We start from the raw sequence: 25659 nt of genomic DNA on the forward strand, positions 1-25659 counted from the left end.
GACCACCAGATGTACAGATTCAAGCTCTCTCTCCTCTACCAGGTCACATTAACCCAAGAATCCTGTTGGATTTGGCTACATGATGTACTGCAAGCTCTATACAAGCAAGGAGGCACAAAGCAGACTCACTGTGGAACCATATGTAGCCCCCTCCCCGGCCACCCTCAGGGTCGCTCGGCTCGCTGTCGTCTAGGGAAACAGCCTCGGCCCCGCCAAACTGGATAATTCGTTTGTGTGGATGCTGTGTGAGGTACCCCACCCTGCCCAAATAACAGACAATACACCAGATGCAATTAAATGATTTACAGTTTATAGATATTACTGGAACTATATAATTAATAGAGAGTAAAATATAAAAGGAAAATAAAAGGTGCCACACTTATCAAAGTTCAATCTCTTCGTGCACAAAAACCGTTGGAGCTCAAGGTCCTTCTTCACCCTGTGACCCCTCGGACCACCTCGACCGGCCGCCTGGGACCAACAACGGTGGTCGACCAGATGCTCCACACGAGTCCGTCTCCGTCTCCTCGCTGAACGTCCCGCTTGGGGTCCGACCCCGTTAGCGGACATCACAGCACATCGTCCATCCTCTGTCTCGCTCTCCCGCCTTCTGGCCCAAAACCCCGCGCATACAGTATCTTCGAATACACCAAAACCATAACAACTATCCCAATTGGTTAATAACGTATTTCTTATCACCCTCTAAACCACAAGCTGCCAGCGCAAACTTTCTCAGCGTTTAACACAACAAAGCCGCATTCCCCAGATTAACGTAACAAAGACGCCATTTTAATTAGCCTCCGCAGTAACATAAAAATCAAAACCCCCTTACACTCTCCCCCCACCAAATAAAGTCATGTCCTCATGACTTCTAAATAACTTGCCACCCAGTCCTACAGACACACAACACACACATACACAGATACACACAGTGACAGTGCTCCCCAAACAGTGGACCTTACTCCCGTCCCACGGGCGCTAAATAGGCCAACCTATCTGGGAGCTTCTTAACCCTCTGAGACCTCCGTACCCCCTCACCTAAACCCAAAAGGCTCAGACACTACTAGGGATACCTCGGGCCTGCTTGCCAACTCCTCTCTCACTCAGACCACCACTACAGCTCGGAGCCCCCTGTCCCGTGTCCGGGGCCCCGCCTCTCCTCCTTCCTGATCCTGCCGTAACTCAGACTGCCCACAGCTAACCCTCCCCACTACACCTGACTCAGTGGGAGAAGGGCCAAAGGTCTCTTCCTCAATCACGGGGAAGTTAGCGAAAGGCAGCATGTACCACATGTGCAGCACATCATCCTTCGAATCCGTATCCTTCCTCATTCCCTCGATCGGTAGCTGCTGTTTGAGTTTCTCCAAACTGAAACATTTAGCTGGGGCTACCCCTTCAGCCTCCTGCAGTCAAGACGTCAGCTTCTTCAGGGACTCCTTCAACTCTCGTCACAGCCTCAGCAGTTCTGACTCAGGGTTCCTGGCCATCTCAATCTGGGGCGCAGTTACCCCACCAGCTTCTTCCTCCCTGACCTGAAAAGCAGCAGTTAAAGGATGTTCAGCCTCTGGTTGTTTCTTCCTGAGGATGTTTTCCAGGTCAACTTTCAGTTTTTCCACTTCATTTAAACTCGCGATAGTCATCTTCAGGTTCCTTTCAAGCGTCCTCCTCCCTTTTCCGAGATCTGTCCTCCATTTCTTTACCTCCTCGGGAGTGTAGTCAAACTCCCTTCCCTGGGCTCTCGGTTTTCTGTTGATCTTAGGCAGAACACTTCCTTGATCTTCCCCAACTTGCAAGTCTTCCAATCTGTTCTGAATCGACGTCTTGAGTTTCTGCTGATCCCTTCGAAAGTGGGTCATTGTTTCTTCTCGCTGGATTAATTCATCAGTACATGACCGCAGTGCGGTGCAAATCCCCTCTCTTCCCTGTGTCTCATTCAGCTTGACGACCTGGGTTTCCATCCCCCGGTCCACCACCGTCTGTCCCAACACCAGGAAGTTCAACTGGTATGTCGGGTCATTTTCCTCACATTGCACCAAACTCCTCCGGCCAAAAACTCCTCCACATTTGACACTTCGCTTCGGTCGTCCGGGCTCAGCCACTCGCCTCACCTCATAGTCCCCACCAGGCGAATCCAAGCTCTAGGCGGTCATCCACATACGTCAAAACTCCACACACCCTCACTTCCCCCATGGTCTTCCTCATGCCCCTCGGGAAGGATGCAGGGGCTCCGGATATGCCCTTGGGCATCTTTTTGGATCGGAAGAATCCTAGGGAACTAGTAAAGGCCATCTTCGGCTCAACAGCCGCACTCCTCAGGATCTGGCAACATCCACCCCTCAGATGCAGCACATTAAACCACATCGCATAATCCACACACACGCTGCCTTCATCTCCCACACCGCCAGGGTCCAGTTGCCACAACCTCTCTCTCACTGAGGTGTCTTCAGCAGTCAACTCTTCTCCCTCGTGGTAGTTTGGAGCATCTACTAAGAGGGTCTCACCCTCAGCTACGTTCCCCAAGCCGTACCACTGCTGGGTCTCGTTTAAATTCGGTACTGGCTTAAGGCTGCTACACACGTCCTCAGAAGCAACTCGACACGCTGGGTGCCCAGACAATGCCTCCATGAACTCCAGGGTCATTAACCAATCATCGTCTTCTGGATAACTACTGCCACTAGTACCCAAAGTCTCCGGTGCCCTTGCGGTTGTTAAGGATAAATGCTTCAGACACCGGTTGTAAAACGAACTGTCCAACAACTTGATCTGTGCCCCGGGGTCAAGGATAGCTTTAACACCGCTTCCCTCTATCCATAGCGACACACTGGGGCGTGGCCCCTCTAAGCCTTCAGGAATAGGGTCTTTTCCTTTCGGAAGTTCATTGGTACATTGCTGGGAATGTGCTTCCCCAGAGACCCCAAGCCGTTCCCCCACTGGCCCTCCACTAAGTTTCCCGACACCTCTCTGATCAGCTGAACAACTGATCCCCCGAAATGATCCCCCGGCACTGCAATTTAGCCGCCCTCCTAGCCAGAGAAGACACACTGAAAACTTCCCCCCTCTTTCAAATAACTGACAGCTGTCACTACGGTGTAAGTGAACCTGACAGCTCTAACACTGTCACCAGCCTGCCTACTCAAACTTTCAACCAATCCCTGTCGCTCTCCCTCAACCGAGCCTGCCACTCATCTAACAACTGAGAGATCCGCTCCGCCCATGTCTCGCACGCCTCCGCCCCTCCTTGGGTGGACACTATCCCAAGTGCCAGGCAGAGTCTGCCAGAGCTAGAACATTTATTCGCAGACCCTACCTACAAATCAGACCACTCTTCCCTCTCTCTCCCAACCGCTTGGGCAGCTCCGAGTGCCACCTCCAACTCGTCAATGCCAGCCTGAACTCAAACAAAGACCTCACCCACCACGCATACAGCAATCACCAGCAAATAACCCACAGAGACACACATTACAGATTTAAACAGGGTACCCACACAGCATACCAGCAGACTCAATCCCAGACGAGCCCCCACAATGTAGCCCCACCCCCGGCCACCCTCAGGGTCGCTCGGCTCGCTGTCGTCTAGGGAAACAGCCTCGGCCCCGCCAAACTGGATAATTCGTTCGTGTGGATGCTGTGTGAGGTACCCCACCCCGCCCAAATAACAGACAATACACCAGATGCAATTAAATGATTTACAGTTTATAGATATTACTGGAACTATATAATTAAAAGAGAATAAAATATAAAAGGAAAATAAAAGGCGCCACACTTATCAAAGTTCACTCTCTTCGTGCACAAAAACCGTTGGAGCTCAAGGACCTTCTTCTTCACCCTGCGACCCCCTCGGACCACCTCGACCGGCCGCCTGGGACCAACAATGGTGGTCGACCAGACTCTCCACACGAGTCTGTCTCTGTCTCCTCGCCGAACGTCCCGCTTGGGGTCCGACCCCGTTAGCGGACATCACAGCACATCGTCCATCTTCTGTCTCGCTCTTCCGCCTTCTGCCCCAAAACCCCGCGCATACAGTATCTTCAAATACACCAAAACCATAACAACTATCCCAATTGGTTAATAACGTATTTCTTATCACCCTCTAAACCACAACAAGCTGCCAGCGCAAACTTTCTCAGCGTTTAAGACAACAAAGCCGCATTCCCCATATTAACATAACAAAGACGCCATTTTAATTAGCCTCCGCAGTAACATAAAAATCGAAACCCCCTTACACATATCAGACCATAAGACATCTGAACAGAATTAGGCCATTTGGTCCATCAAGGTTGTGCGTCGTTCCATCATGGCCGATTTATTATCCCTCGCAATCCCATTTTACCCCTAACCTTGAACGCCTTGACCAATTAAAAATCTTATCAACCTCTGCCTTAAATGTACCCAATGACTTGGCCTCCACAGTCACCTGTGGCAATGAATTCCATAGATTTACCACTCTCTGGCTAAAGAAATTCCTGCTTATCCCTGTCTAAATAGATGTCCCTCTATTCTGAAACTGTCTTCTAATCTTAGACTCCCCCAGCAAAGGAAACATCTTCTCCACATCCACTCTATCGAGATCATCCCCCTCATTTTTCTGTATTCAAGTGAGTAGAGACCCAGAGCCATCAAATGCTCCTCGTATAATAAGCCTCTCAATCATTTTCGTGAATCTCCTTTGAACCCTCTCCAATGTCAGTGCATCTTTTCTTAGATAAAGGGCCCAAAACTGCTCACAATACTCCAGCTGAGGCCTCACCAGTGCTATACCCTTGCTTTAATATTCTATTTCTCTCGAAATGCATGCTAACGTTGCACTCAACCTGCAAATAAACTTTTCAGGAATCCTGCACAAGGACTCCCTAGCGTTTGAAGCGAATTATATTGGTAAATGTTGAAATCTAGGAAAGAAAGCTCTTCAGATGAAAAGGTGAAGGTTTCATTTGCTGAAGAGTTCCTGCAGAGGGCATCTTTGTTCTAGACATTGGCACATAACAGAGATAGTTTACTGCAAGTTCAACTGCGAATACAGCAGTAAGCAGGATTAATGCTTTGTCTGCTGTCTGCAGCAAAGTGGGGGTGGGGTGGTGATTTTGCCGCATGTGTTAAAATTGTAAATGTGTTCTCCATAAAATATATTGGCACAGGGTTAGCAATAGTGTTCCATGAAAATTGTTCCCAGAGTTAAGAATTGCCCATCTGCATTTGATTTAAAAATCTTCAGTTCTGTAGATGTATCTGAGAAGGTGATTTTGTTGCCCTTCAAGAATGGTCACCCCCACCCCTCAGTGGTAAAACTCTCGGGGGGGGGGAATAAAACCGTTCTGTTCACCATATAAATGGAAAGATTGGCTGTGTTGTGATATTGTCATGTTAAACTAATATCTGTTCACAAACAAGAGAAAATCTGCAGATGCTGGAAATCCGAGCTACACACACAAAATGCTGGAGGAACTCAGCAGGACAGGCAGCATCTATGGGAAAAAAGTACAGTCAACGTTTTGGACCGAAACCCTTTGGTTTCGATGACCTGTAATCTGTCAGTGTTACTCCAGGGACTGTGGTCAGGGTTGGGAGGTTTTGACTCCAGAATTGGCTAAAAGAAGTAGTTTTTATATAGGGCAAGTTTTTAAGGAAATAAAATGCAATATTGTGGGGAGAAGGCATGTTTCAAAGACAAGGCTGATTAGTGTTGCTAAGAGTTCAAAGTAAATTTATTATCAAGGTACATATACATCACCATATACAATCCTGGGATTCATTTTTTAGTGGACATTCACAGTAGAACAGTGAAATACAAAAGAATCAATGAAAAACTCCACACTATGATAGAGAAACAACCAATGTGCAAAAGAAGACAAACTCTGCAAATACAAAAAAGAACAATTAATAAAGCAACTAACTAATCACTCACTAACTAATTCATTGATTAATTAAGAACGTGAATTGCAGGGTTCTTGAAAGTGCATCCATATGTTGTGGTGGTGTTGAGGTTCAGTGTTGAGGTGGATGAAGTTAATCCACACTGGTTCAAGAGTCTGATGGTTGTTGGGTAATAACTGTTCTGAACCTGGAGGTGTGGGACCCAAGGTTCCTGTACCACCTTCCCCTTGCTAGCAGCAAGAAGAGAGCATGACCTGGAATGATAAAAGAAACTTTTTGCAAAGTTTGTGCAACAATAATAAATATTGTTGGGTCAAATTCCTCTTAGTCAAGAACCCAGAGGCATGCTTTCAACAAACCAATGACGAAGATGAGAATTTTTAAAATAAGTGAGTCATACTCAGACTTGTGGTTTTCAGTGATTTCTTTGGCAGATTTATTTTCTGCTATCAATAACCGCCCACGAAACTGACTGACCTGCCTGGTTGATACTACAATACCCTGCCTATTGAAATGACACGTGAATTCTGTTCCAGTGGTATTGGTTTTCCTATGGCCTCCCTGGCACTTTAAAATGTTTTCTGTTTGTTTAGTATTGAATTCAATCAGTGACTGACTGACATATGTCAATGAACCTGCTTTGTTTCTCTCTATTTTGCAAACATTTAAATAAATATAAATCAAATGGAGAGCTAACCTCATGCAGTGTTTTATTAAAGCCATTATCTGTTGAAATAATTGCACACATGTCACACAATGTTTTTTTCCTACCATGAAGCACTTCGGAAAAATCCCTAAACCTTAAAACCTTTCAGAAGTATATTAGAAGCAAGAGGGTGGCCGAGGATGGAATTGGTTTCTTGGGGATCAGAGAGGTAACATCAGTGGATGTAAGTGACATTATAAATGGATTCCTCACATTGGTATTCATGGGCGATAAGTACACGGACGCTGGAACACATCCATATCAGGAAGGAGGAACTGCTAGAAATGTTGGAGTACATTGGGGTGGACAAATCCCCAGGGTCTGGTGGAGGAGATTGCTGAGGCTCTAGAGGTTTATTGGCCATGTATGAGGTACCAGAAGACTGAAGGATAGTCAACATCTCCCCCTTCAAAAAGGGCAGCAGGAAAAAAGCTGGAAACTGCAGACCACATAACAATAGGACATGGGAGCAGAACTAAGCCATTTGGCTCATTGCGTCTGCTTCACCTTTCCATCACGGCTGATTTATTTTCCCTCTCAACCCCATTCTCCCGCAACCTTTGACACCCTCCCAAATCAAAAACTTATCAACCTCCACTTTAATTAACCCATTGACTTGGCCTCCAGAGCCATCTGTAGCCAATGATCTGTGCATTTGTCAGAGTCAATTCACAGTGATAAGATTTCCATTCACTTGCAAAGACTTTGACAGATATGGAGGAGGAGGTGGCATGTTTTGTGTCGGGGAGATCCTGTTTAGCAGATCTGAATTTAACTAAGAAAATTAATGAAGGTGGAGCTTATGTGCTTCACGTGGACTTTAGTAAAGGCTTCACAAGGTTCTGCATAGTAGATTGGATTCAGGGGACAGGGATTTGAGGCAAACTGGATCCAAAATTAGCTCGGTGATAGGAGGTACAGGGTAATGCTGGCTGGGTGGTTTTCTGACTGAAAATGTTTAATAAGTGGACTACTGCAGGGGTCAATGCTGGGATCATGGCTTTTTGTAATATGTATAAATAACGAGGGTGAGAAATTGAGAATCAGAAACGGGTTCATTATCACAGACACACTGTATGTGATGGAATTTGCTACTTGGCAGCAACACATAAAAAATTACAACAAGAAATATAAAACTTAAATAAGTAGTTCAGAAAGATGGTAAAACGTGAGGTAGTAGTGTCCATGGTTCATGGTTTGTTCAGAAACTGAAGCACCTTCAATAACTCCAAAAGACTGAAGTCGGGTAAATACTTGAAAGGCTTTTATTCGCTGTACAATATGACCTCCATGGTGAGTGTCTGCCCCCGGGCTGAGAGGGAGGGGCAAGGCGAAATCACCTTTATTCAGGGTCTGTGGGAGGAGCCACAGGGGCAGTCAGCAGAGGGGCGTGTCCAGACAGTTAACCCAGTTACAACATATATATGGTTTACCACAGAAACCTGTTGGTATGATGAGTTCGTTTACTGCCACAGCAATGAAAATTGTTTATGGATACCCTGGTTCATGGGTCAGCTGGAAATCCGAGCAGAACTTAATCCAGAGAAGTGTGAGGTAATACATTTTGGGAAGTCAAATTCTGATCAGACATATAGAGTAAATGGCAGGGACCCTGAGAGTGTAGATGTACAGAGACAGTTTTGGATGCAGATCCATAGCTCCCTGAAAGGGAACAGGATAGTGAGAATGCCATTGAGTGTAAGGAGTGCAGTTATACACAACATTGGTTAGGCCATACTTAGAGTATTGTGTTCAGTACAGGCAGCGTGGTAGTGTAGGGGTTAACATAACACTTCACAGTGTCAGCAATTGTGATTGGAGTTCAAATCCTGTTACAGGTAAATAGGGTCATAAAGAAAGCTTTTGGCTAATTGGCCTTCATAAATCAAGGTATTGAGTATAGGTGATGGGATGTTATGTTGAGGTTGTGGAAGACATTGGTGAGTCCTGTTTTGGAGTTTTGTGTGCAGTTTTGGTCATCTACCTACAGGAAAGATGTAAATAAGGTTGAAACAGTACAGAGACAATTTACAAGGATGTTACCAGGTCTGGAACTCCTGAATTATAAAGAAAGATTGAATAGGTTAGGACTTTATTCCTTGGAATGTAGAAGATTGAGATGTGATTTGATAGAGGTATACAAAATTATGAGGAGTATAGATAGAGTAAATGCAAGCAGACTTTTTCACTCAGGCTGGGTGGGATTATGACTAGAAGTCATGGGGTAAGGATGAAAGGTGAAAAGCTTAAGGCGAACATGAAGGGAAACCTCTTCATTCAGAGGGTCGTGAGAGTGTGGAATGAGCTGCCAGCACAACTGTACACGCGAGCTCAATTTCAACGTTTACGAGAAGTTTGGATAGGTACATGGATGGTAGGGGGTGTGGAGGTCTATGGTCCTGGTGCAGCTTGATGGGAGTGGGGAGTTTAAATGGTTTGGCATTGACTAGATGGGCCAAAGGGCCTGTTTCTGTCTGTACTTTTCTATGACTCTATAACTCTATGACTGCCTGTAAGAAGTTTATACGTACTCCCTGTGACTGCATGGGATTCCTCCGGGTGGCCTGGTTTCCTCCTGCATTCTACAGGCAGAGGGGTCAGGGTTAGTACATTGTGAGCATACTCTGCTGATACTGGAGGCTTGGCGTCATTTGCATGCTGCCCCTAGCACAATCCTCAGACTGTGTTGGTCATTGACTCAAGGAGCACATTTCACTCTATGTTCTGATGTGCATATGACAAATAAAACTAATCTTTATCTTTACAGTTTTGGTTGCCACACTACGGAACGTTGCCTGGAATGGGGGCGGGTCGGAGATCATAAGGAGAGATCAGATAGGCTAGGTTATTCTCACTGGAACATAGAAGGTTGAGGGACAACCTTTTCTTTTCAAATCTTTTTATTATTATCCAAAATTAACAAGAGCACATCGAAGTAAGCAACACTTACAGTGTCTCAAGAAAAAAAACATTATTTTAAAGATTGAAAAAGTTTAAAGGGACAACCTTAGATTATAAAATTTGAAGTTTAGATGGTCATTCTGGGGCAAAGGAACTCTGAATTAGAAGGCACGTTGAAAAGATCAGCTTTATTTATTGCATCAAATCAAATCAGCGAAGATTGTGCTGAGGGCAGCCTGTGCGTGTCGCCACGCATCTGGTGCCAACAAGCATGCCCACAACTCATTAACCCTAATCTGTATGCCTTTTGGAATGTCGGGGGAAACCCATGTGGTTACAGGGAGGTTGTAGCTCCTTACAGACAGCAGAGGGAATCAAATTCCAATCTCACATTTGTTGCTGTAAAGTGTTAGTGCTAACTGTTCAAGGTGAGAGGAGGAGGAGTTTAAAGGTGATCTGGGGAGGTATGTTTATCATACGGAGAGCGATGAATATCTGGAATGAGCTGCCGGAGGAAGTGGTGGAGGCAAATACTATGTTTAAAAGGTGTCTCGGCAGGTACTTGAATAGGGAAAGTGTAGAGGGGCTTAATACGGGCAGTTGGAATTAGCGTAGCAATGCATTCATGATCAGCATGGTCAAGCTGACAAGGTTTCTGCTCTATATTTCTATGATTCTATGAGTGTGTTCCCGTTCTTTCCATGATTGTGTTTGTTCATGGAAGATCAGTTTGTAAATGTATTTTTGTGGAACAATAATCTGTAATCTAGCCAATGGAATTCCAGAGACAATTTGAAAGCAGCCAAAGCCAGAAATGCTTTGAAATATAATGTACTGATGAAAAGCAGACAGATATGATGATGCAGTTGAAAGAGACTGAGGCTGTTTTGTAAGCTTGGTGGTAAATTAAATGCTGAATTGTAGAAACCTAAGAAGGCATTGTAAATGGTTGAAAAGTTAAAAGAACTGCAGATTCTGTGATGTAACATGAATAAAGTCACTGGAGAGAACACAAGAACATAAGAAATAGGAGCGGGAGTAGGCCAACCGGCCCATGAGGCCTGCCCTACCATTCAGTAACATCATGGCTGATCTGTCCGTAAACTCAGAGATACTGAAGCTAGTGGATACAGAAGTGTTTTATTATCTTTGATTACCTTTGATCAAAGGTAACAGCAGGACAATTATATAGTTGCGATGTATCTACAAAGCTTGCTCTGAACTACGTATGCTTTCACACCTCCTCCTTCGCACCCACACTCCAGACACCCAAAATAAATGTTAATCAGTATTGTCTGTTTTGATATCAGTTCCAGTCCTTGGCTCCAGGAAAACTATTGTTCAGGGCTGGATTTCAAATCCCATCTGCAATCCACAGTCAAATCTGAAGAATGGCTGTTGCTGAACTTGATATTTGTTCTATACCCTAACTCAGGAATACGCCGTAACACAGTAAAACCTACAACAAAATCAGAGCAACAGTGTCCAAGTGGTTAAGGTGTCGGTCTAGTGATCTGAAGGTTGCTAGTTCGAGCCTCAGCTGAGGCAGCGTATAGTGTCCTTGAGCAAGGCACTTAACCACACATTGCTCTGCGACGACACAGGTGCCAAGCTGTATCGGCTCTAGTGCCCTTCCCTGCCACATCAGTGTCGTGGAGAGGGGAGACTTGCAGCATGGGCGACTGCCGGTCTTCCATACCACATTGCCCAGGCCTGCACCCTGGACATCTTCCAAGGTGCAAATCCATGGTCTCATGAGACTGACGGATGCCTATACATACAAAATGCTGGTAGAACACAGCAGGCCAGGCAGCATCTATAGGAAGAGGTACAGTCAACGTTTCGGGCCGAGACCCTTCGACAGGACTCATCTGCAGATTTTCTCGTGCTCTTCCTATAGATGCCGCCTGGCCTGCTGTGTTCTACCAGCATTTGTGTATGTTGCTTGAATTTCCAGCATATGCAGATTTTCTCGTGTTTGCGTTTTTAAACAAAATCAGAACTTGCTGGAAGCACTCAGCAGGTCAGGCAGCATCTCTGGGAAGAGAAGCAGAGTCAGTGTTTCAGGTTGAACACCCTTTATCAGAATAGTTCTGACCTGCTGAATATTTCCAGCATTTTTTGCCTTTATTCTTAAAAGTGCTGTGGTTAGTGCTTTAGAATTCTATGTCCAGTGCAAATTTCTAAACCGAATGAAGATGGGCAAGTTCTGGAGGCGGGTTGAGTACAGCCACAAACTTCCACCACATTTTGAAGTGTTGCTAAGGTGTTGATCAAACCACCCTCACAGTTATAGGTCTAACCCCAATTCAATGTCTCCTGACATCCATCCTATCACGGATATTCCCTCCATATCTTCTCTGCAACAACTTGAAACTGATTTATCTCCCCCTTCTCATGAAAGCTGACCCACCTGAAATGTTAACAACTGTTTAGTTTCACTCTCTGCAGATGCTGTTTGTCTTGCAGAGTACTTCCACCATGTTCAGTTTGCAATCTACATTTTCAGTCACTCGAATGATGTGAAGAGCATGCTTCAGAATGTATAAATAGTCATAGTCATACTTTATTGATCCCAGGGGGAAATTGGTTTTCGTTACAGTTGCACCATAAATAATAAATAGTCATAGAACCATAAATAGTTAAATAGTAATATGTAAATTATGCCAGGAAATAAGTCCAGGACCAGCCTATTGGCTCAGGGTGTCTGACCCTCCAAGGGAGGAGTTGTAAAGTTTGATGGCCACAGGCAGGAATGACTTCCTATGACGCTCAGTGCTGCATCTTGGAGGAAAGAGTCTCTGGCTGAATGTACTCCTGTGCCCACCCAGTACATTATGTAGTGGATGGGAGACATTGTCCAAGATGGCATGCAACTTAGACAGCATCCTCTTTTCAGACACCACTGTGAGAGAGTCCATTTCCATCCCCACAACATCACTGGCCTTACGAATGAGTTTATTGATTCTTTTGGTGTCTGCTACCCTCAGCCTGCTGCCCCAGCACACAACAGCAAACATGATAACACTGGCCACCACAGACTTGTAGAACATCCTCGGCATCGTCCGGCAGATGTTAAAGGACCTCAGTCTCCTCAGGAAGTAGAGACGGCTCTGACCCTTCTTGTAGACAGCCTCAGTGTTCTTTGACCAGTGCAGTTTATTGTCAGTTCGTATCCCCAGGTATTTGTAATCCTCCACCATGTCCACACTGACCCCCTGGATGGAAACAGGGGTCACCGGTACCTTAGCTCTCCTCAGGTCTACCACCAGCTCCTTAGTCTTTTTCACATTAAGCTGCAGATAATTCTGCTCACAGCATGGCTGAAAAATCTGGGTTTTTCAGCCGTGGGACAAGCTGATTGAAATGCCTCCATCCAGCTTTATAAGGCCTTATGCAACTTGAACATAATCTTTCTTCTTTTGCACATTAACTGTTTGTCAGTCTTTATCTATGTGTAGTTTTTCATAAATGTTATTGTCCTGTAAATGCCCGCAAGAAAAAGTGAATCTCAAGCTCGTACAGTATATGGTGACATGTCCATATTTAAAAAAATAAAGTTACTTTGAAATTTTGATAATAAATTTATTCTGGAACTTTGAAACACTAACTAAACTATGAGAGGGGTCATGATACTGCACATCTGTATATTCCAGCAGGGGCTCCGTTGTCCAGTTTGTAGAAATACCATTGTCACAGCATGGTGGTGGGAGATCGTGACATTAATGTACAAAACAGGATTGTAGTAGTTAAACTTGCAATGTGGTTTCACCTTTAGTAACTTTGCACATTTACATTATCTTACAATTATCAATATGTGCAATTTATTTTTGCATTTGATCTAAAAGCGCGCAGCTGATTAAGTAGCACCAAAGGAATTTTCTGTTTTGGACACTGTGCAAGCAAATTCTTTTAAGATATTTGTATACTTTCCACTAAGGTTAGTGTTACATTTAAAAGGGAAACGTTAGGAGATAATTTTTAATGTTGCTGCCTGCTACTTCTCTTTTTTAAAGCTGGATTATGGTCCCTGTTTTAACTATTTCAGTAAAGATGTAGACGGAAATAGACAGTGAACCCTCATTGTTTAATAAAAAATAGCCCGATTTAGTGATAACCTGAAATACTGTCCAAGTGTTCTGCGACAAGTTTTTGAGTTCACTCATTAGGTTTGGATATTTATTGCCTGTCTTTTTACTGCCCTTGAAAAGGTGATGGTCATTTTGAACTGCTGCCATCTTTGTAATGAATGTACCTCTTGAGTTGGGGTATTCCAGAATTTGGATCTAACGTTGAGATGCTCTGGTCTCTGAGGGAATGAAGTTCCACGTTCCAGTTGTCCTAGTCCTCCTGATCGAGTTCAGGTTCGTGAGGTTCTGTCAAAGATGCCTCAGTGGCGAAGTGTGCCTTGCAGACGGTGCATATTGAATCCCAGCAGTTGAAAGGAGCAAGTATTTGTCCTGGAAGGATGGGTGTTAATGAAGTGGCTGCCCTGTCTTGGATGATGCATTGGAGCTACACTTGTCCTACTGGGGCCTTGCAGATGGTGGAAAGGCTTTGAGCTGTCAGGGCAAGAACCACTCACCACAGGATGCCCAGGCTAGGAGTTGTCATGGTATCTACGGAGGGAATGTGGCACCAGGGAAACTGTCCCCAGATAGCATTGCAAAGCCTTCACCACGTACTGACTGCTTTTTTTTTTTTTTGTTGTTGCATCCAGCGCAATCCTGACCCAGAGCTGAATCTCTGCTCCTTTCCATAGCCTGAAGTTGCCAAAAGCAGCAAACAGAATTGGCCATGCACAGAGAAAACTCTAGAATTGTCAAGCGGGTTATATTGGCACAGACACAATGGACGAAGTGGATCAGTCCTGTTTTTAATTTGTGTGTTTGTATAATGCAGATACAGGACATATACAGTAATTAATTTCTGTGTTGGAATGATCAGGTCTGAGAGGTTTTAGTTTTAAGACCATAAGACATGGGAGCAGAATTACGCCATTTGGCCCATCGAGTCTACTCCACCACTTCACGCTGCCTAATCCAATTTCCCTCTCAGCCTCAGTTTCCCACCTTCCCTCCATATTCCTTCATGTCCTGACCAATCAAGAATCTATCAATCTCTGCCTTAAGTATGCTTAAAGATTTGGCCTCCACAGCCGCCTGTAGCAATGAATTCCACAGATTCACCATTCACCAGAGAACATGGTCTCAGAATAGAGGGATGTCCTTTTAGGACAGAGATGAGATGGAAGAAGTTCCTCCTAATTTCTGTCCTAAAAGGTCGTCCCTCTATTCTGAGGCTGTGTTCTCTGGTCTTAGGTTCCTGCACCATAGGAAACATCCTCTCCACGTCAACTCTGTCGAGGTCCCTCACCGTTCACCCCTCATTCTTCTGAATTCCAGTGAGTACAGGCCAGGAGCTTTAACCCAGTGTTTCTTTTCTCTTCTACAGGGATTATCCAACTATTATGTGTAGTCACCGGCTAAGGGAAAACTAAGGACTGCTTGACAAGCAGGTGCAGAATGTACAAGAGGAATGGCCTCATGGCCAATCTGAGGGTCACGTCAGCTACACCAGAGGTAATGGTGATGTGCCAATGCAACTTCCTGTAATGCCACAATCTTATCTCCATACAGGTATCTCTTTCAGCCTGGGGAGAAAAGGTGTTTTCTTCACCTTGGACCTACCTACTTGATACTTGAAGTAACTAAGACTGACAGCTAGTTTTGTGTAAAATTTGATCTTCCCACGATGGGCATCTGTATGGTTAAGAGGAGTTATTATGCGATATTCAGCCGTGTGACATTAATACATACTTTGTGTTAACACTACGCACAACCAATATATTAATGTTTGCTCATTTTGACCATAATTCTAATATCTGAATGTTTGTTCATTGAATTATAATTGTCTCTCTGATTGGAGGCCTGTGACTGACAGTGTGCTGCAGGGGTCAGTGCTGGGTCCATTGTTGTTTGTCATCTATATTAATGATTTAGATCAGGGACTCCCACCCTGCGGTCCACAGATCCCTCGGTTAACAGTAGGGGTCCATGGCAATAAAAAAGGTTGGGAACCCCTGATTTAGGTGATAATATGGTCAACTGAATCAGTAAATTTGTAGTTGACACAAAGTTGGGAGGTGTAATGGACAGCAAAGAAAGCTACCAAAACTTGGAGCAGGATCTTGTCCGCTTGGGAAAACAGGCTGAAAAATGGCAGATGGAATTTAGTTCAGTCACCTGTGAGGTGTTGCACTTTGGGAAGACAAACCAGAATACAACTTCCACAGTAACTGGTCGGGTTCTGAGGTATACCGTAGAACAAAGAAACAAAGGGACCTGGGAACACAGGTCCATAATTTCTTGAAAGTGGCATCGCAGGTAGATAGGTTCATAAAGAGAGTTTAGGACGCATTGGCCTTCAAAAATCAAAGTTCAGAGTAAAGTTCAAAATGAATTTTATTGTCAGAGTATGTATACAGTATGTCACCACATACAACCCTGAGATTCATTATTCTGCGGGCATACTCAGCAAATCTATAGAATAGTAGCTATAGCAGGATTAATGAAAGATCAACCAGAAGACTCTGCAAATGCAGATGTAAATAAATAGCAATCAATAATGAGAATATGAATTAACAAGATGAAGAGTCCATAAAGTGAGATCAGTGGTGTGGGAACATATCAAAGGATGGGCAAGTGAGTGTAGCCATCCCCTTTTGTTCAAGAGCCTGATGGTTGAGGGGTAGTAACCATTCTTGAACCTGGTGGTGAATGTCCTGAGGTTCTTATACCTTCTACCTGATGGCAGTAGCGAAAAAAGAGCATGGCCTGGGTGGTGGGGATCGCTGATGATGGATATGCTTTCCTGTGACAGCGTTTCATGTAGGTGCACTCACTGGTTGTGAGGGCTTTGCCTGTGATGTACTGGGCTGAATCCACTGCCTTTTTGTAGGATTTTCCATTCAAGGGCATTGGTGTTTCCATATCAAGCTGTGATGCAGCCAGTCAATATACTCTCCACTACACATGGAATATCACTGCAGACTCCTAAGGAAGTAGAGGTGTTGCTGTGCTTTCTTTGCAATAGCATTTACATGTTGGGTTAGGACAGGTCCTGTGTAATAGTAACACTCAGGAATTTAAAGTTGCTAACCCTCTCTGCCTCTGATCCTCCGATGATTACTGACTCATGGACTCTGGTTTCCCTCTCCTGAAGTCTACCATCAGTTCCTTGGTCTTGTTGACATTGAGCAGACAATCCACCCTGCAAAGACTCATTTCAGGAGGTAGCACCATCAATTTGCGGGAGACTCCCGGAACTTCCGGGAGAGGTGGGATGTCTGAAATAGAGTAGCTCCTTAGCAGCTAGTTTAAATAACGTTAGCTATGCTGATGAACGAATGACACCTGTTAAACTCACCTCAACATGTCTTTTACAGCCTTAACCCACCATGGGCAATAGAAAAGTCACTGTTGCAAACAGTGCAGCGAGCAACACTGTCATTATTTTGACCCCTATTAGGCAGGGTACACTTTAGTGTAGTCTGGGGTGATGTACGTTTTATATTTTCCTTTTTTTTTTGGGACACTCTGCCATGGCGTGCTCTCGCTCTCTCCCTCTTGCGGTCGCTCGCGCGCTCTCTGGCTTGCTTTCTCTCTCTCTCTCTTGCTTTCGCTCGCTCGCTCTCAAAAAAATTGATTTCTGTGATATTGTATATAATTTGCGGGCATCAGGGAGCCACTATTCATATGCGGGAGACTCCCGGAACTTCCGGGAGAGGTGGGATATCTGCATTGAGTGAGAGGTTGTTGTTATGGCACCACTCACTGAGCACAGAGAACAGGAGTGGGATGTTATGTTGAAGTTGTGTAGGCCATTGGTGAGGCCTAGTTTGGAGTATTGTGTACAGTTCTGATCACCTACATCCAGTAAGAGTGCTGAGAAATTTTACAAGGATGTTGCTGGGTCTTGTGGACCCGAGTTACTGGGAAAGATTGAATACGTTAGGACTTTCGTCCATGAAGTGCAGGAGGATGAAGGGAGATCTTATAAAGGAATACAAAATTATGAGAACAAATATGGTAAATGCAAGCAGGCTTTTTTTCCTCAGGCCGGGTGAGTCTAGAACTAGAGGTCATAGGCTAAGGGTGAAATGTGAAATGTTTAAAGAGAAACTTCTTTTCTCAGAGGATGGTGTGAGTGTTGTGTGAGCTGCCAGCAGAGGTGGTAGAAGTGAGCTTAATTGTCATTTTTAAGAGATAGGTTCCTGCATTCCTCTCTCCTCTTGTGTCACATAGCAGTTCCTTTTGTTGTTCCCTTTAACGACCAGCACTTCCTTCCTATGACAGCTGGAGCTGGGTGTGCATCACTACCAGATTATAAGACCATTAGACATAGGAGCAGAATAAGGGCCATTCGGCCCAGTGAGTCTGTGCTGCCATTCAATCATGGCTGATTTTTAAAAAGCCCTCTCAACCCCATTCTCCTGCCTTCTTCCCATAATTTGTAGAGGTAGAGGGAAATAAAGAGAGGAGTAATGGGATTACAGGGGAGGAAGCACATATTCTGAATGAGAACAAGATGTACTGATGTGTGAGAGAGAAATACCCAGGGAAAATAAATAACTAGAGAAAACGAAAATCATAAAACTACAGGTGCTGGGGATCCGAAGTTAAAAACAGTAAATGACAGAAGAACTCTGAATATTCATTCTGTGCTAATGGGGTTGATGAGACTATACCCCTCTGAACTAGCCTGCACCCAAATGGCCCCTTTCCCCTGGTGTTAATGCTTGGGTTTGCTCTGGGTGCTCTGGTTTCTTCCCACAGTCCAAAGACCTACCAGTTGGTAGGTGAATTGGTCATTGTAAATTGTCCCGTGATTAGGCTAGAGTTAAACTGAGGGTTGCTGAAAGGGCTATTCCATGCTGTGTCTCAATAAATAAAAGATACAAGTGTAAGACAAGTCTTGATGTTGAAGACTGGAAATGTCTCTTGATGGTATTTTGCACATCTCTGTGACATTCCTGACTGGTATTTTAACAGCATCACTGATCAGTATATTGTAGAAGTAACACATGGGAACTATCTCATACCCAAGTGTGAAGCAGTCTGTCTCTGTTTACCATCAGTACTGATGTTGAAGTTCAAGGGCCGAAAACTCTATTAGCAGAGAATGCGTTAAGGAGGCAGTCGCTGGCAGAAATAGAAATCGTTTGGTTATCTTCCAAGTTTTGACTGGCTTATGGCATCAGTATCGAAGTGAACCATATCACCGTACAATTATGAACCTCTTCTACCACCACTGCAGGGCTTGTATGTGTGCAGGACAAAGAAGCGGGCAGGAAAAATTATTGCGGGCAATACCCACTCTGCAAACTGCCTTTTCTAAAAGCCCCCTTCCGGAAAGGACAAAACAAAAGCTTCACAACGTCTTAAAAGTTGCTTCCCCCAGGCAGTTAATCTGATCATCCATTCCAGTTAGGTCCCCCCACCCACTTCCGTCTATTGCCCTCATTGCTGCACTGTGGACACTTTAAAACCATTTTTGTAATGCTGTTTACATTGTAAATACAAGCTGACATTTATATATTTATGCATATTTTATTCATTATTTGTACTTTGACCTCTAACATTATTTTTATGTAATTCTTTAATTTTTATAATTGGTGAATGTTGTTGATTTTTGTTGCATGTTGCACCCTGACCCAACGCACCACAGCCAATTTCTCGCACATGTAAAATGTTTTTGGCGAATAAAGTTGATTCCTGATTTTCACCCCTGTCCCACTCTTGCCTCCTCTGCCACGCAGTTACTAATCCATTCATTAGCCAGCAGCAGTTCTGACTGTCAGCAGAGTGTGGGTGGGCTAGTCTGTCAGGGATGCAGAGCTGAGGTGGTGAAGTCAACTTGATGGCTCAGTGGGATTGAACATAGCTCACACTGCTCGATCCTCAGGCAGAAGAACTTTCTTTGTCCAAAGAATAGTTAGAAGTAAAAAATTCATTTCCATGGGGATCCTCCTTTCAGATGAAGGATCTCAGCCAGCAATGTCGACTGTTTATTCCTTTCCAAAGATGTTGCCTGACCTGCTGAGTTCCAGCAATTTGTGTGTGTGTGTGGTGCTCTGGATTTCCAGCATCTGCAGAATCTCTTGTGTGGATGATTTGCCATGGGGAGAGGTTGTAATGAATAGTATTGAGTAGACTAACACATGAGATGGAAATGAAAGGAGGGTCATACCCATAGATTTAGATTACAAAAACCAGGAGGAGGTTAGAGTGGAGCATAAATACCAGCCTGGATTGATTGGGTCAAATGAACTGTTTCTGTCTTGTACATTCAGTGCAATCCATCATCCCATGGAAATTCTTCTTTCTTTTGATGCTCTGCCAAAGATTCTTCTCAGGAAAGTTACAGAAACTTTAGAGAGGCTACCGAGGAGATTTACCAGGATGTTGTCTGGATTGGAGAGCATGTCTTATGAGATTAGGCTGAGGGAACGAGGACTTGTCTCTTTGGAGTGAAGGAGGATGAGAGCCAGCTTAAAAGTGTACGTGATGATAAGGGACATAGATAGAGTGGTTAGCGAGAGACGATTCACCAGAATGGGAATGGCTAATAACAGAGGGCATAATTTTAAGGTGATTGGAGAAAAGTATAGGGATATATCAGAGGTAAGTTTTTACAAAGAGAGTGGTGGGTGCAAGGAATATCCTGCTAGTGTTGGTAGAAGCAAATACATTAGGAGCATGTAAGGACCTCTTAGAAAGGTGCATAGATGGCAGAAAAAAATGGAGGGCTATGTAAGAGGGAAGAGTTAGATTGATCTTAGAGTAGGTTAAAAGATCGGCAAAACATCAGGGCTGAAGGGCCTGTACTGTTCTATGAGGTATGAATCATTGGTGCTGTTTCTCCTTACACTGACATGGTCTACCCTGCTGAGTGTTTGCAGCATCTTCTGCTTCTCAGTCAACACCTTGGTATATTAGGATTACAGCATGCCGTTGGTGCTGGAGAAGTGCTAGCTCGTTGATGTCACCAGTTGCATCTCTGAATTGGATGTGGTGAATCCACTGTCTATAGCAGCAGCGATGAGATATTATTTGTTTCCTCTTCTTCTGTGTCGACTGAGAGGAAAAAGATGAGGAAGCAAGAGCAGAGGGATGGAGTGAAGAACAGGAGAAGGTGATGAAGAGAGGTGACATTATGTGAAGAGGAGATGGTGATGAGGTGACATTACATGAAGAGATAGTGATGATGTGACTTTATGTGAAGAGGAGATGGTGATGAGGTGACGTTATGCGAAGAGATGGTGATGAGGTGATGTTATGCGAAGAGATAGTGATGAGGTGAGGTTACAATGTGAAGAGATGGTGGTGAAGTGACATGTGAAGAGGAGATGGTGATGAGGTGATGTTATGATGTGAAGAGGAGATGGTGATGAGGTGATGTTATGATGTGAAGAGGAGATGGTGATGAGGTGACATTGATGAGGAGCCGAGGGCAGCAAATTGTATGTGACTAACATGAGAAAATCTGCAGATGCTGGAAATCCAAAGTGTCGCACACAAAATACTGGAGGAACTCAGCAGGCCAGCAGCATCTGTGGAAAAGAGTAAACAGCCGAAGTTTTGGGCTAAGATCCTCCTCAGGATGTTGTATGTGAGATGAATGGTCAGGAAAAAAGAGAATAAAAATTAGGCTCTACTGATGCACGATCAAGTAATTCAAAGCTGTGGGTTTGGGTTCGCCAAAGTCAGTATTTTGAAGGGCAGCACAGAGGCCTAGCAGTTAGCCTTGTGTGCCTCCCTGTAGATCTTCAGGGAAGGGGAGCAATACCTTGTATTCTGTCTGGATAGCTCCCAACCTGATGGCATGAATATTGATTTCTCCTTCCGTTTAAAAAATAATTCCCTCGCCCTCCCTCTTCTTCTATTCTCACTCTGGCCTCCTACTCTTCTCACCTGCCTATCACCTACCCCTGGTGCCCCTTCCACTTCCCTTTCTCAGATTCCTTCCTCTCTAGCCCTTTACCTTTCCTACTCACCTGACTTCACCTGTCACCTTCTAGCTTTCCTCCTTCCCCTCCCCCTTCCTTTCCGGTCCTGAAGAAGGGTCTTGGCCCAAAAGGTCGACTGTTGGTTTACTTCCATAGATGCTGCCTGACCTGCTGAGTTCCTCCAGCACTTTGTGTGTGTTGCCTTCGGTTTCCAGCATCTGCAGAATCTCTCATGCTATTGTAATGCCTGTGACCTAGGCTCAATGCCACTGCTGATTGTAAGGAGTTTCTCCCGGGTACTGAATTCGTTTTCTCCTGCTGCTTTAGTTTCCTTCCACATCCCAAAGTTGTACGGGGTAGTAGACTTTTTGGTCACATGGGTGTAATTGGGCTCATTGGACAGAAGGGCCTGTTATTTCTGGATAAATAGACAAATAAATAGAACATAAAAAGAAAACATGCAGAGTATGTCAACAGAAAAAAGAAACAGAAATCTGGGAAGCTAATGAAAGTCGAGGATGGAATCAATGGAAGGAGAGAAGACTGGAGGATGGGGGAAGTGGCTTTTTGGTGTACTTTATGAGACCACGACTACAGATGTTCAATCACTTCTGTTAATAATTTCACTGGGGAGTGAGCAATGGGCTTATTGTCTGGGTCCGGGTCTGGAATTTGGCACTTCAGTTCAGAGTTCTCCACATGTTGTCTTCGTTACATGTTCTCCAGTGAATGAACTTGTTTGCTGTGGTAAGAAATGCCACCCCTGAGAGCACACATTTCACTGATCCGAGAACATAACCCGGCTTCATTTACTGCGGAGCATCTCCTAGTGTGCAGCGCGAGATTCCCAAGTTCCTACACTCACCATCGCTTTTGTGCCTCTTAACATACCCTACTTGCTGACGGCCTGTGATGTACAATGGCCTTGTGTAGCTGCAATGTTACACCCCTGGGGCAATAAACCAACCCTGCTCCATCTTTAAGTTGCTGGTGAACGCAGCAGGCCAGGCAGCATCTCTAGGAAGAGGTGCAGTTGACGTTTCAGGCCGAGACCCTTCGTCAGAGTCCTGACGAAGGGTCTCGGCCTGAAACATCGACTGTACCTCTTCCTAGAGATGCCACCTGGCCTGCTGCGTTCACCAGCAACTTTGATGTGTGTTGCTTGAATTTCCGGCATCTGCAGAATTCCTGTTGTCTGTTGCCTGCTCCATCTTTAGTTGTTTGCTTAGTTGAGCAAAAGATTTTCTGGGTTGCATTCAAAGTCAGGTCTTGTTCAAACTTGTTCTATTTTGCCTTCCTTCCTGCTCCCAGACCTCTTATTCTAATTGATAGTTTTATCACCATGTATTACAATATCCTGCTGCCGCAAAACACCAAATTTCACCACATTTGTCAGTGATATTAAATTGATTCTGATATTAAGCCTGATACCAATTCTGTCCTGAGGTCTCTCTGCTGTTGATTGCCCCAGATGCTGCAAGCACTTCCAGGGTCTTCACACAAAATTTTTATTGACTGATTGATAGTGCGGAATAGGACCTTCCTGCCTTTCAAGCCACTCGCCCAGAAATCCTCTGACTGAAGCCTAGCCTAATCGTGGGACAATTTGCAATGATCAATTAACCTACTAACCAGTATGTCTTTGGTCTGTGGAGGGAAACCTGAGCACCCGGAGGAAACCCACGCGGTCACAGGGAGCACGTACAAACTTCTTGCAGGTGGCATCAGGAATTGAACCTGGGTCACCTGCACTGTAAAGCATTGTGCTAACTACAGTGCTACTGTGCTCTGTATTTCCAACATCTACAGAATCTCTTGTATGTGCCATTGATTCAGCATTTTCATATGATGTAATTTGACCATTTCTAAACTTATTTTACTTCTCTGTAGTGTTGGTTGAGAGGAACAGAGTCGTCAACACTAAGGTTTCCTTTTCTTCCATTTTTACATTGTTAAAATTGTCCAGGTCTTTTTAGTTTAGTTGATTAATTCTGTTTAGATTAGTTTTTTTTGGGGGGGGGGTTATTTTTTTTTATTTTTTCATGATTTTTCTCTAGTTATTTTCTTTTTGTCCTGTATTATTCATTGGTATCCTACATGTTCTGGAGTTTTGTCAATTTATGCTATTTGGTTTTATAATTACTCATCTTAAGTATAACAATGTATTCCCAATAATTTTGTATTATTGCTATGTTATGTTTATATTTTATGAAACTAATAAAAAGATTGAAAAAGAAAGAAAGAATCTCTTGTATTCAAGGACTAGGTTGCATGTGTTTATTAGATTATGAGGACACTCAGTCCTCGTTTATTGTCATTTAGAAATGCATGCATTAAGAAATGATACAATGTTCCTCCGGTATGATATCACAGAAACACAGGACTGACCAAGACTAAAACTGACAAAACCCACGTAATTATAACATATAGTTACAACAGTGCAAAGCAATACCATAATTTGATAAAGAGCAGACCATGGGCACGGTAAAAAAAAGTCTCAAAATCCCAATAGCCCGAACATCTCACTCAGAGGGTAGAAGGGAGAAACTCTCCCTACCATGAGCCTCCAGCACCGCAAACTTGCCAATGCAGCACCCTGGAGGCACCCGACCACAGTCCCACTCTGAGTCCACCCAAAAACTTCGAGCCTCCAACCTGCCCTCCAGCACCGAGCACCGAGCACCATCTCTGCCGAGCACTTTGACCCTGCCCCAGCAATAGGCAAAGCCGAGGATTTGGGGCCTTCCCCTCTGGAGATTTCGGATCACACAGTAGCAGCGGCAGCAAAACAGGCATTTCAGAAGTTTCACCAGATGTTCCTCCGTGCTCTCCTGTCTGCCTCCATCAAATCAGAATTGTGCACGGCACACTACTTGACGATTAACAGATATTCATCACCGGAGTGGCTGCTGTGCGTTGTGTCGCGTTGCCATCAACTGGTGGTGGGGGGGGGGGGGATTTAAAGGGAATTTGGGGGGCAGCTTTTTCACCCTGCGTGTGGTCAGTACTTGAAATGAGGTGGCTGAGGCAGGTACGTTAGCAACATTTCAAAGTTACTTGGACAGGTGCATGAATAGTTAGGATTTAGTGGGATAGGTAAGTGTTAGCTTAGATGAAAATCTTAGTTGGAATAGGCCATGGAATGGTCTAGGATTAATCTGTGACTCTAAGTTGTGCAGGTTAGTAGGTTAGTTAAACACTGTAAACTGCCCCTTGTGTGCAGGTGAGTGAAAATTAATGGAGGAATGTGATTTGTCCATCAACCAGCAGCAATGCAATGGGCTGAATGGCTTCATTATCATAAGGAAATCTGGAAGTAAGGATGTTAGCTGGATTGGGAATTCCACCTGAGCTGAACTGAACTGAACATGGCTGGACTCTTTCGTTTTTGTGTTTTATATTTTTTTTATCGCTTGTTTTGCGATTTGTTCATTTTAGTGCGTGGGGGGGGAGGGGGTGTTTGATGTTGTCTTTGAATGGGTCCCATGGTTTTCTTTGTTTCATGGCAGTCTGTGAGAAGATGAGTTCCAGGGCTGTATACCACAAACATACTTTGTTAATAAATGTACTTTGAATCTTTGAACCTTTCACCATTACTGAGGGCATTGCTCCAGGTGTACGTACCCTCTGGCAAGGAAGGGTTAGCCAGTTGGTGAGGATGGACAAGTGTATGACAACTGCCTTCCTCTGTCCTGCCCACAGTATCTGACTTTGTGTTTTCATGTCAACATTGGCATTTTTTTCAAATTGGGGTGTGATGGAAAATGAGTCTTCATTATTATCTTTGCGTTGGCTGTGTTTCACACACATTGTTGGCAATACTGTTCATGAATAGCTGACGTTTTCAAGTTTATTTGTCTGTAAGAGACTGATGAAATGCAGAGAGTCTTCTGAGGTTGCTGCAGAGGATGGGTTTCCGGCCAAAGTCAGCAGACACACTGTCACAAACAAGTCCATTTAGAGCCCTTACATGCCAAATAGCACCATCACCACCAGGTATAAAGCAATGTATCACACACTCTCTGAAGATAATAGTTGCTTTTCGTTATATTTTTGGGAATTATTGAGTTTTTTGCTCTAATGTCTTGTTTTGTCCTGTCTTCTCTAATGTTTGTATGATTTGTATTCTGGGTGAACCTGCGTGTCTGTGATGCTGCTGCAAGCAGCCTCT

At 44.3% G+C, this 25659-nt stretch overlaps 1 protein-coding gene across 6 annotated transcripts in view; it reads left to right on the forward strand.

Annotated features, from left to right (window-relative positions):
• The window catches only part of ralgps1 (Ral GEF with PH domain and SH3 binding motif 1), a 761372-nt gene that overhangs the window by 181268 nt on the left and 554445 nt on the right, over positions 1–25659 (forward strand). For 5 of the 6 annotated variants that reach the window (XM_072240007.1, XM_072240011.1, XM_072240008.1 and 2 more), the window contains exon 3: positions 14933–15060. The exons of the other annotated variant lie outside the window; for it this stretch is intronic. In XM_072240007.1, coding sequence (XP_072096108.1) covers positions 15004–15060 — 57 coding nt within the window. In that variant the 5' untranslated portion in view covers positions 14933–15003. The remainder of the gene's footprint in view (positions 1–14932; positions 15061–25659) is intronic. 6 annotated transcript variants of the gene reach the window in all.

This window comes from Mobula birostris, chromosome 22, assembly GCF_030028105.1.
Source record: "Mobula birostris isolate sMobBir1 chromosome 22, sMobBir1.hap1, whole genome shotgun sequence".
Lineage (NCBI taxonomy): Eukaryota > Metazoa > Chordata > Chondrichthyes > Myliobatiformes > Myliobatidae > Mobula > Mobula birostris.